This window comes from Amblyomma mixtum, chromosome 1 (genome assembly GCF_055824585.1).
Source record: "Amblyomma mixtum isolate Tamu chromosome 1, ASM5582458v1, whole genome shotgun sequence".
Taxonomy (NCBI): domain Eukaryota; kingdom Metazoa; phylum Arthropoda; class Arachnida; order Ixodida; family Ixodidae; genus Amblyomma; species Amblyomma mixtum.
Genome location: NC_143012.1, coordinates 135,773,139 through 135,785,789, shown reverse-complemented (window position 1 = coordinate 135,785,789; position 12,651 = coordinate 135,773,139). Strand labels below are relative to the sequence as shown.

General features: G+C 44.4%; 1 protein-coding gene across 3 annotated transcripts in view; it reads right to left on the bottom strand.

Annotated features, from left to right (window-relative positions):
* LOC149367674 (uncharacterized) overlaps positions 1 to 12,651 on the bottom strand; it is a 247,321-nt gene that overhangs the window by 64,170 nt on the left and 170,500 nt on the right. For all 3 annotated transcript variants that reach the window (XR_016285090.1, XM_089556781.1, XM_089556773.1), the window contains 3 exons: positions 3,408 to 3,492; positions 2,833 to 2,918; positions 1,003 to 1,065 (listed from right to left, as the gene is read on the bottom strand). Coding sequence is in view for 2 of the 3 variants with exons in the window: in XM_089556781.1 (XP_089412907.1) it covers positions 1,003 to 1,065; positions 2,833 to 2,918; positions 3,408 to 3,492 (234 nt within the window). In the remaining variant the exon portion in view is untranslated. The remainder of the gene's footprint in view (positions 1 to 1,002; positions 1,066 to 2,832; positions 2,919 to 3,407; positions 3,493 to 12,651) is intronic.

Genomic DNA, 12,651 nt, shown 5'->3' with positions numbered 1-12,651 from the left:
TCGTGACCAAGGAATGTTAGCAAGTGTGTCCGCGTTTCGGCGTCACTACTTAAAAGCAAAAACTGTGTCGAGGCTGGGAATCCAACCACGGCCTTTGGCGTTTGAGGCTGGTGATGGTGAAACGCATCCGCCTGCTCCCGGGATGGGACCCACATCCTCAAGATCAGCAGCCGATGAAGGGATGAAGGTGGTAGTGAAAAAATATTCAGAGGGCGCTTTGGCTCCCCAAAGCGCTGCAAGGAGAAAGCGTTTCCTGGCGCACTGATTTTTTTACCTTTAAAACTTTATTTCCTGCCTTTTTTTTCTTATTTTGATTTTTTATTTTCGTTTCTTTTCTTTTAAAATTTTTTTTATTCTTTTATTTATTCACGAAACCCATGCATTCACTAGATACGCTTTTATTCATGCTCAAACCCTGAGCCTTCGTGGTGGAGTAGTAGCGTCTCCACTTCAAACGCCAAAGGCCGTGGTTGGATTCCCAGCCTCGACACAGTTTTTGCTTTTAAGTAGTGACGCCGAAACGCGGACACACTTGCTAACATTCCTTGGTCACGACAGTATGAGGCATTAAAGGATTTCACATTAAAATACTGTGGGAATCAGAGGATGTGATCCGAAAAATCTGCGTTAGCAGTATTGGTTGTACTATCAGCAACAAATGAAACCTGGACAGAACGCGTTTTGGCAGTGTCATGATGCATGTTTTGTTTGTATGCAGTAGAGCACGGAAAAAAAAAGTGTGCAGAGTTCGACTGTCTCCACTGCTTCTTTGCAGGGTTCCGTAAGAACCAGGAATTTTTGTTTTTCATAGCGCCGCGTGGGAAATGACCGTTCCAGGGCACTAGCCATCAGGGTCTAGGATTTGTGACAAACTGCCCGGGCGGCTGCCTTTCTGATGAATGGAGGATGCACAAGTCGAGTGCTTGTTCAGCTAGGCGCGACTGGGAGCTATGCGCTATCTGTGGCGGGGCAGCTCTGCTCCCTTCCGCCTTCGTTGCTTACCTCGGTGCTCATGTCCAGGAAGCGCTGTCTGTGCGGTGACTTCCTCAGAATGGCGCCCAACTCCTGCGGCAAAAGTGCAACCATCAACAGTTATAAGGGAGTAATAACTCATTGACGTCCACCCAAGCGCAGCCATACGGCTACAAAGGAAAGCTGTACAGCTTTCTCAGAAACTTCGCAGTTAAAGAAAAATTTGTCTTGGTCCGGGGTTCGAACCTGGGACCACCGCTTCATCGCAAATTACAACATTACAAATCTACTCCACCTTGGGGGATTCCCCTAAACATTTGACCAACCATCAATAGTGTGTGCACGGCTGGTCCGAGGCTAGCTTGGACAGCAGCAGGCATTTTGATGAACGTTGCAGATGAGGTTGCTTCTACAGTCGAGCTCCAGCGTTCGGTTACACCTCCGTTCACTGGATTTAGGCAACGCGCATTCTAGTCCGTACCGCGCATGCGCCGGAACCTGCCTATTCACCAAATGGGAAGCTGCTTCCAGAGCCCAGTGGCAATACGGCTGCGCAAGGCCCTTCCTAATGGGAATCTGGGAAGAAGGCGCCTCTCCATGCAACTGAATCGTTTGGATCACTGAAGAGCGAAAAGCTACCGTTGGCGAAGGTGTGGCCTACTAAGATACCATCTTCCTGCTTCAAGGAGCGAGCCTCTGATAGCGTCGTTCCACTCCCTAGCTGGAAATCAGCCATAAAGTGACCCATCAGAAGATCTGAAGGGACGCTTTGCACTAGCGGGCACTTCGTCGTTGCTTCAGGGAATGTTTCGGCCACTGAAGGTGTTGGCATGCTGTACAACCTGCGTCCTTTACATAATATGTTAATCCTTAGGGTCGCAGTGCAAGTTGAGTCTCCGATTTGGTTAAATTGCCTGTAATACCATAAGCTGGGCTCTAAAACATAACTGAAATATCTTTTTTTATGTTTTGAACTTTTCGCTGCCTGTCTGTAGAAAGTCGTAACGTCTCCATCTCGTTTCAAAGTGAAGGAAGCGCCAATGATTTTTTTTTTTCGTTTCTAATGACTGTTGCCTTCATCAACTGCATATTGTAACCATCCCCTAATTTTCGCATACCCTCGTTTGTGCATGACATTCAGTTATTCACTCCAGTCAGCGCTTATGTGTTTGGTTCTAGAGATTAAAAGTGCTTGAAACTGCTTAAGAACTCTTGGAATCCGAAGGAATACACGCGCTTGTTTTGACCTTCATTGTAAACCTTTCTCGCACTCACTTTCAATTTCTTGAGAGCTGTTGAAGAGGAAAGAAAAGACACTGCTTCAACCAGACTCCCTAGACAGCAGCGCAGCTTCTGTTAGGCCAGTAAATCTCCTTGCGTGGCTGCCGCTCTGGCGAGTCGGTTGGCCAATATAAGGAACAAATATTTCATAGCCGGCTCTCACAATGGAAGCAAAGAACTGTAATTGTTTCCATGAAAAGTTTATAACAGTACAAAGACACACACAAATGTTTTGGTTCATCTCGTATCTTCGTTTTATGAGGATGTTGTGACGAAAAAAATTCGCGTTGATCATTTTTATCGATTTAATGCGTCGTTCGAACAATATATGCTTGCCTACGCGTCGCAGAACAATGTCAATCGCAACGGTAGAGTGAACCCGTTGGTATGCGACGACTACACAAAATACAGCTACACACAGTATGCGGACACTGACCGTGAGCGCTGTTTTGTCCTTCTCAACGCTACACGCCTTGAGCTGCACTTTATATCAGATGTTAGCGCTCAAAAGACAGCTTTCGCTGTTTTAACAGGCATTGGGCATTGCCAACAGACATGTACAGATTCAGGGAAAAGCACCTGTATCATTCTGGGCACTTCCGCACTTTCCACATCGCCTCCCAGCAGAATCTTGGACAGCTCACAAAACACTTCCGTATTGAGCTCTGCACAGAAAAGAAAGCAATTCAATTTATAAAATATTTTTCAATAGCGTTTCGTCAGAACAACGCTGCTATGAACCACCGCTGATGTTGATGTTCATTACAAGCTAAGAAACTGGCACCGCAAGAGGCATGCTTACGAGCGCGTTTTTGCCTTTGCCCGCACGAGTTAGAAGCCCATTTCGTTCGTGGACGATACTTGTAAAACAGATGTAAAAAACTTCTTAAAAAAGCAAATGCGATAGCATTATGCAGTTCACGGCCTTGAGCGTGAACCAACAGACGCTACAATGATACGTGGCAATATCAATGATATCGCGAATGAGCCCGACTTCCTCTCCGCGCGCGCCGTGAACCCTTGTGGGCTCGTAAGCGTTTAGCGGTGCGCCCTGAAATGAGGTCACTTGGCGACAGGGCGGAAGTATTTATTTACACACCCGGGAAGCGCCTAGATATTTTCAACCGCTACGGGTAACAAGTAATCGGACTCACCTCCGTTGGCAGTGCCAAGAACTTGCAGGATGATCAAGTTGTAGAGAGATGACGATGCGAATGCGCCAACCTGAGTGACAGTGGGCTGAAAGAAAGATGGAACTCTGCTGTGACGATGGCGGGAATCAAAGTGCATCAAACTCCTCTGCGTTTTCGAATAACAATGCTCAACTGCGAAGATGGTAAGACGACTTTCTGTCATTGTACATAGCTTAGTTCGTTTACAGCTGATATTCGACGACCTTCAATAGCACCGGTGAATGGTTGTGGGAAGGAAAAAAAGTGCGGAACAATTTTGACCTTTTTGGTTGTGTCACTGAATAATCACAGGAGGGGAGAGCAGCGACAGGCAGCTCACTCCTCGCCGTCAGATTTCGAGGTGGAAGAGACAGCAGATCTTCGCTGACTTTTTGAAGCCTACTGATGCAGACACGCAGTGTAGCGGCATTTTGCTCACCCTTAGCGGTGGCTTAGCGCACTCGGCTACTGAACCAGCGTAACCGGGTCGGGACCCGCCCGCGGCGGCCGCGTTTCGAGGAGGCGAAACAAAAAAGGCGCCCGTGTGCTGTGAGATGTCAGTGCACGTTAAAGGGCAACTGCAGAACTTTTTGAGATTTTCGCGATATTCAAGTATTCAAATCTATATAGGCTATAGGTAAAGCATGCCAAGTGTTCTTGCACTAGCATTTAAAATAGTGACGTAATCGACGATTGAATTTTGCGGTTCTCCTCAATGCACCGGAGGAGTGCAGAGAAACTCAGCGTGACGTCACGGAAGGTATGATTTCAAATTACCGCTGTCGTAGGCCCCACTCTGCCCTGACTCGTTAGACGCTGACAAACAACACTCAGCAGGGTTCGCCTTCGGTGGCGTTGGTTCTTTTCCTTCAAAGCAGGCGTTTGTGCGTTGGAAATGTACTGATACTTTCGATGACGTCACCGTGCGCCCCCACTTTGCGTTGTGCGCTGCGGAGAAGCTTGAAAGGCGTCCGGATTTTAATCAGTGACTACTTCACTATTTCAAGTGTTTGCCCAAAAAGATTTCGCATGCTTTACCTTCAAGTTTCACACATTGGACCCTCTTAAGCTCGTTGATTTCTAAAACCTATGCAGTTTCCCTTAAAGGAACGCGGGTGGTCGAAATTATCCTCGAGCCCTTCACTACGACCCCTTATTACACCTTCCTCCCCTGCTTCACTGCGTTGTGCTGGTGCCCACCGAGAAGTGACACATTTGCTGCGTATTTCCTTTCCTCAAAAACCACTTATTTATTCTGCGCACATTGCGCGACTTTTCCTGAAAAGCAGCAGGGAACGTTGTGTGTTTTCTTTGTTTGTTTGTTTTTTTTTTTCAATTCTCTGTCCCTTACTTGATACCTTCAAATCAAATCAAATCAAATTTATTTTCAACATTGATACAATGTTGATGGCTTCCGTGACAAAAAGCTGTAAGAACAGCTTGACTAGGTCAGGGAACCATTTTGGCAGCAGCGACTTCATATACACTTCAATAATTCAAATACAAATGAAATGTGCAGCAGAATACATACAGCGTTCTACTTACTGAGTACAATAGTTAAAATGCAAGTGAATATTCTAATGGAATACACGGACTTCATTCATCAACTTAACTACGCCACAAAAGAACAATGTGCACTACAATAAAACTACGCAACAAACGAATAAAATTAGTACCATAAAGCGTTTTACACGTGAGATCCCGATGAGAAGGCAAACACACACACTCACTCTGTATGCCCACTTTCACAATTACCACTCAAAATCAGAACGCAGTCTTAGAAAATTGCCCAGAAACAAACATGCTGCGCAATGCGGTGCGCGTTAGGGCAATGGAACCAGAAAATTGTGTTTTAATCTTGTTTAATAGAAATGGTACGTTATACGTTAATGTTTGCAGAAGATAATTAGTGCGTGGCCGCGGTACAAACCATTCCTCAGACGACCTGGTTCGATATGTGCGAGTTTGCAAAGTAAGAGTACACAGCTCCTTCAGGAACTGCTGGTAAGATACACTTGAGAAGTACAGCAGGTATAGTAGACGGTAATCGTAAATCTGTTGTATACTGACCATCTTGAACTGAGTTAAGAGGTCATGAGTGTGGTGAAAGTATTAAACATTAGCAATGCAACGAACAGCTTTCTTTTCGAGCCTATGTAGTATAGTTATGTTTTTTTTTGTAGTCGTGGCCCAAATTAACGTGCAGTAGTTAATGTGGGACCGAAAGACGGAGTGAAAAACTTGAAGTTTAATGTTAGTTGGAAAAATATCTCGAGATCGACGTATTAAGCCAACAGCGGAAGAGAGTTTTTTCACCAGTTGCTGTATATGCGCATCCCAAGTCATACGGTGCGATAGTACCACTCCTAAAACCTTGTGCTCTTTTACTATATCGATTGTAGAGCTGCCCAAGCGGAGCCCGCCAGTCAAACTTACTGGTTTGTTTTTTGAACCAAACAGAATGACTTTTGATTTTTTAGGATTTAGGAGGAGAAATTCTAGAGGCCCGTGTACTGTGCGATGTCAGTGCACGTTAAAGAACCCCAGGTGGTCGAAATTTCCGGAGCCCTCCACTACGGCGTCTCTCATAGCCGCAGTCGCTTTGGGACTTTAAACCCTGTAAACCAAACCAAACCTTTTTAGGATTTATTCGTACACAGCTTTTGCTCGACCAATCAAGCAATTTGCAGAGAGTTTCATTAGCGGTATGCAGTAGGTGAGAACTATTATCTGATGTGAAAAACAAGCTGGTATCATCAGCGTACAAAACAAACTTGACATGCTTATCAATACGATCTTGACAGTGAAAGCGCTCAAAAAAACAAGGACGACAGAAAAGGAAAGACATACAAAGCGCTTTGTATGTCTTTCCTTTTCTGTCGTCCTTGTCTTTTTGAGCGCTTTCACTGTCAAGATGGAAAACCAACTCGCCCACTCAATTCCATTATCAATACGAACAACATCGTTCACATAGATATTAAACAAAAACGGTCCCAAAACGCTGCCTTGAGGGACCCCGCATGGTATTTCTTCAAAGGACGCCAGACTGCCATCGATAACTGCAGACTGCATGCGTGTTGCAAGGTATGACTTTAAGAGTGAGTGGGGTACGCCCCGAATGCCATAGTGTACAGTTTATTAAGGAGAACAGTATGGTTGAGGCAGTCGAAAGCTTTGCTATAGTCTACAAACACCCCAAGCGTCAGTTTATTCGCATCCATGCTTTTGAGTACCAATTCCTTTTGAATCAAAAGGGCGGACTCGGTAGAGCACCCTTTTCTGAACCCATGCTGACATTCAGAAAGAAGTTTATGCTTGGTAAAAAAGGGGTCGAGACGAGACAGAATAACTTTTTCAAGACCTTTTGAAAACACTGGGAGAACTGACACTGGTCGGTAGTTGGCAGCATCATTTTTGTCGCCGCCTTTATATATAACTGAAACTTTTGAGCGTTTCATGTTGAGGGGAAAAAAACCCGTCTCCAGTGCAAGGTTATAAATGTGTACGAGGGCTGGACAGATGACGTCGAGGACGTATTTGACCGGTCGGACCTGGATATTATCTATGTCAAGGCTTTTACTGTTCTTCAGTGACGTAAATATGTTGTAAACCTCAGCTGTATTAGTTGGCACCATAAAAACAGTGTTCAAGAGGTTGTCGTCAAGGGCGCAAGACGTTACAGAAGGAGCAGCATTGCTAGTCATGGCAGTTATGTAGTGGGTGTTGAAATGCTCTGCTAGAGCACCCTCAGTAAGCAGTTCACCTTGGACAGTCATCTGAAGCTGATTAGGCACAGCTGTACGCAGGCCGAGTGCGTCGTTTACAATCTTTCTGCGCGGTAAGGCTGTCCACCCATAATAGTGTTACGGCTCCTTTCTTTTTAACTGCTTGATCATCTTGATCATCTTCCTGTGTTTGCTTGCATTAAGAACGCTAGTACAATTGGAAGTAAGTCCACATCAATCACATACCAAGCTCTTACAGAATCATCATTGAAATCCTTTAGGGATGCGCTCATGAAAGTATATTGGAGTAAGATAGCTGAACTTCATGACGCAAATGTTTTTTTTTTATAATACGTTTGTCGATTGCTTTAAACAGATATATCACGACTGCTTGTAACACGTGTGAAAAGTCGCAGAATCCGCAAGCCATGGGTAACGCCAGAGCTTCGCAGAGAAATACAAATGAAAGACAAGCTGTATAGAAAATTTTTGAGCAGCCGGAAGGTTGAGGACCTTGCGGTATTTAAGAAATATAGGAATAAATTGACTAAAAAACTGCGGTCTGCACGAACAGCCTATCACGTGTCACTTCTAGAGGTTAAGAATGCTCGAAATGGTGTACTATGGTCGAGATTAAATACACTTCTGCAGCGGGACAGTTCACGCACTGCATTAACAAAATTAAATATTGATGGAAAGGAAGTTTCTGGCGTTGAACTGGCTAGTGTATTCAATACTTTTTTAACGAGCTTGGCTCCCCGTGCTGTAACACGTGCTGCCGGATCTGACACTTGCAAATATGTTCGAATTCAGAATGATGAAACAATTCTTCTGCACCCAGTCACGGTAGACGAAGTAGTGTCGGTGATAAGAAATCTTAACAATAGCAGTAGCTGTGACATTGATGATATCCAAATACGGCCAGTCAAGCATGTAGTTGATATAATTGCTCCCATACTTGCTCATATCTTTAACATCTGTTTAGAAACTGCAGTTTTTCCGGAGAAAATGCTATTAGCAAAAGTTGTTGTTCTTTACAAAAAAGGAGATTGCAACGCCCTCGCCAACTACAGAGCAATCTCTATTTTGCCAGTGTTTTCGAAAGCATTTGAGAAAATGGTCCATCTAAGAATGTCAAATTTCATCCATAAATTTAACTTGCTAACACCATTTCAGTTTGGCTTCTGCAAAAGCAAATCAACTGAACTTGCATTACTCCAACAAAAGGAATATACAGGGTGTTTCACCTAAGACTTTCTGCAATTTTTTAAAATAAGCTTTTTGAATTAGATGCGCGCTTTTTCTGGCATAGCATTGTCAGTGGTGTAGTACATCATAATTCAACTAAGACGTGCTAACTAGCAGGCTTGTTAACCAATATTTAATAGTTAACTTTTAAACTATTACCGTTGGGCTCCTTAATTATTAAGAGGCATGTAGCCCACCGTAAGTAATGTCCATATCCGTTTTTAGAATTTCGAGAACGCGATTATCCTCGGCGCTATGGCCCAACAAATTTTGACTATTTCGACGAGTTAGGTTCACTGGAGAGGTTGCTTTGCCTACAAGCTTCTCAAACCGCATGTAATTTGGCGCGATGTAGGCGAAATTTGTTGGGCCACAGCACCGAGGATAATCGCGTTCTCGAAATTCTAAAAACGGATATGGACATTACTTACGGTGGGCTGCATGCCTCTCAATAATTAAGGAGCCCAACCTTAATAGTTTAAAAGTTAACTATTAAATATTGGTTAACAAGCCTGCTAGTTAGCACGTCTTAGTTGAATTATGATGTACTACACCACTGACAATGCTATGCCAGAAAAAGCGCGCATCTAATTCAAATAGCTTATTTTTAAAAATTGCAGAAAGTCTTAGGTGAAACACCCTGTATAATAAAGCAACTTGAAAACAAAGCTATTGTCATTGGTGTATTTGTGGACTTCTCAAAGGCTTTTCACGTCGTAAATCATAAACTCTTACTAAACAAATTACACTACTATGGTATCCGAGGAAAAGCGCTCTCACTGTTAAGTTCTTATTTGTCGTTTAGACAGCAAGCGGTGTACATAAATAGTATACGGTCTGAACCGAAGCCGCTCTTCTGCGGTGTCCCCCAAGGCAATACGCTAGGGCCTCTACTCTTCAATATTTATCTAAACGATATTGTCCACATCAGCGATAATACAGTTTTTCATCTACGCCGACGATAAGAGCGTTTTTTTTTTTTCAGGTGAAAATGTGCATGAACTTATGAAACAATGTAATGCCACAATGAAAGCTCTTGAGGTCTGGTCTGCAGTTAACCTGGTGCAAATAAACGAGAGTAAGACCAAAGCTGTCATATTTAGGCCGAAAAATAAAGTTATCCCACCGCACGATAATATTATATTAAACTCACGGGCTGTAGAAATTGTTGAGCAGTTTAAATGCCTTGCGGTTATATTTTCTGCCAGTATGTCATGGGATTATCATGTCAATTATATCTTGAAAAAAATAGCTTAAATCACTGGTGTTATAGGCCGTCTAAAATACATACTTCCCACAAAAACTAAGATGCTGGTATACAATTCAATATTCAACTCGCATTTAAACTATTGCTAGTTGGTGTGGGGCACTACAACATTCACTAACCTTGAACGTATTCATTTAATGCGAAAAAGATATCTCCGAAATACATATAATTTACCATTCCGACATCCAAGTGCAGCTTTCTTTTGTCATTCCAGAGTTATTAAAGCACATAATCTTTATAAATATCGCCTCAGTGTTACTTTTAAAACAGAAATCAGGAAAAATGTAACAAATCTTAAAAATTTAGCAGAACTAAGGAAAAAAGAATCAGTCTATCCAACAAGACGTGGCGAAGAATGGACCGTGCCAACACCTCGACTAAATCTTGGTAGGGAATGCCTTCAGTACACACGTCCATCTCTTCTAAATAGGTATATCCACATTAACCTCGATTTGTTTTCTTTTTCACGTCGTGAACTACATAATTTGTTTTTGAATAACACGGTTTAGGTTTCATTATGTATACATATTGCTGTTTCGTGTATTCTCGGGTGCTTCCTTGATGTGCTTGTTTTTTAAAATTGTGTAAACTCTTGTGTTGCCTACCTGTCAATAATTAGGATTGTAGACTTGTCAAGCTGCCCAAGGGCAGCTTTTTTCTACGATTCCTCCATCTGTAGTGTTAGATGGGAAATAAACTTTGAAACTTTATCATCCCCACACAGACTCGCGCAGGAGGAGGAGGAGGATAAACTTTATTTCCGCCGACAAATGTAGCAGACGGCGTGGGGTTACAGCCCCATCAAGTGGCCATGAGCCCGTGGCGTTCGGCGACTTCTAGGGCTCTTGTCACAACCCGGATTTGTGCGTCCGAGTCGGAACTGAGCAATGCGGCCTCCCACTGGTCTTGATTCGAGAGCTGAAAACCTCGAGGAGCGGAGTACCGAGGGCAAGCCCAGAGCATGTGGGATAGAGTGGCATGTTCGCCACACAGTTGACAGGAAGGGGAATAGACCCCAGGGTATATAAGGGCATATATCGCGGGGTTGGGGAAGGTGTTCGTTTGGAGTTGCCTCCACGGAAGCTCTTGGGGTTTGGTGAGAGAACTATGTGCGGGGGGATATACAAACGGTAGTGCATGGTTAAGTCATGAAATGTAACCATAAAATCTCTCGCCGTCCGCAGGACGGGCGACACCACATCCCGGTCGACGATAATCCTCGGGCAAAATTGTGGGCCGCCTCGTTCCCTGGATGGGATGAGTGCGCAGGGACCCAGGTCAATTGGATCGGGCGGAGTTGGAGGTTGCGCAGAGCCTCCGAGAAGCGCTTGGTGGCGTCTCGTGATCGGACGACGCTCCAGATCACAACGAAGGCTGCTGCACGAGGCTCATCGGGCACGCTGCGTGAAACGTGGTCCAGCTGCAGCTGCAGCGTGGACAGCCTTCACGGACTTGCAATTGATTTGTTTTTTTCAGGAAATAAAATGGCGGAGCATTTGTCTCACACACCGGTAGACGCCGGAATAGCGCCGTAAGAGAAGGGAGGAAGGTGCATCCATATATCTTCCGCCTGCAGCAATACTCGAGCGTCATTGCATGGTTGTCGTTACCCTGGCTGATCTGACACGAGGCTCACCACGCTAACAGAGCCACCTCAGCAGGCACGATCTAATGGTCCAGCTTAGAACAGAACTGCAGAAAGTGTGAAATCAAAGCCATATACGCTCAGTTGCGCGCCGTGATCTTTCTAGCCACGCATCTGTCGAATGCCCCAATTATGTGTAAAATTGTGGTGTAACTCACAAACAGGCACCTTGGTCACGTCCCTTGGCCAGATGAGGCGAAGTTAATTTTTCTTCAAGTGGCGACACCGATGCGCTCGTTTCAGGCGAAGCTTCCAAAGTTCCCAACCCCCGCTCTCGCATGCCTATCCAATTAGCACTGTTATTTGACAGCTGCGGCCACCGTATCCCCGCAAACTTGTTAATTTCATCCGCCCACCTAACTTTCTGCCGGCCCCTGCTACGTTTGCCGTCTCTTGGAATCCACTCCGTTACCCTTAAGGACCAACGATAACCTTGCCTTCGCATTGCATGTCCTGCCCAAGCCCACTTATTCCTCTTGATTTCGACTAGGATGTCATTAACGCGCGTTAACGTTACACCTATCAAATTTCTTTCCATATCACGCTATGTTGTCCTCGGAACGTCTGATTCTGGAATTGAAACTCCAGAATTATCAGTCAATGAAATTACATTACAAGTAGAGGGGCTTATTGCTTTCCAGAAGCGCTTGGTATTATCATGCCGCATGTTAGGTAAGGTGGTAGAGAAGATATTCTTAGCTGGGGCTACCTCGGTGTCATAGTTAGTAGCGCCAATGCGCTATTTATTCCAAGCCTGGGCAGTGCCTACAGTTTTAGCTGCATGAGATAATCGCTTCTGTTTGTTGTCTAGTCTTTCAACTATTTTTTATACCACGGGGAACTAGGGCGTTCTGTTATGGCGATAGTCGGAATCTATATGGTGATTAGGCATTGCATTTAGGCCTTGGTAAGTAGCCTGTTAGGTTCGAGAGAGCGAAGCTAAAAACGAGATGTACACTTGTAAAAAAAAGCAGCGAAGTCGCGGTTGAAGCCTATATAATCATCTTTGTTGTAAAGAGTAAGCGTTTTCTTTATCCATTTGCTATTTTGTAGTGGCAAGAAAATGTAGCATGAATGGCCAAGTGATCGCTGAGACGGTCTAGATAAGGTATGGGCGAGAAGCTGTCAGGTTGCGACGTCAGCACAAGGTCCAGGATGTTAGCAGAAAGGCCAGTCACTCGAGTGGAACGGGCCACTAACTGATCCAGCACGAAAATAAGACAGGTGAGCGCAAAATCGCTGGCATGGTTAGATTTCGAAAGTGTGGAAGCAAGATCAGACCAAAGGATAGATAGGAAATTGAAGTCGCCATACAGTAATCAAACGCAACAGTAATCCAAA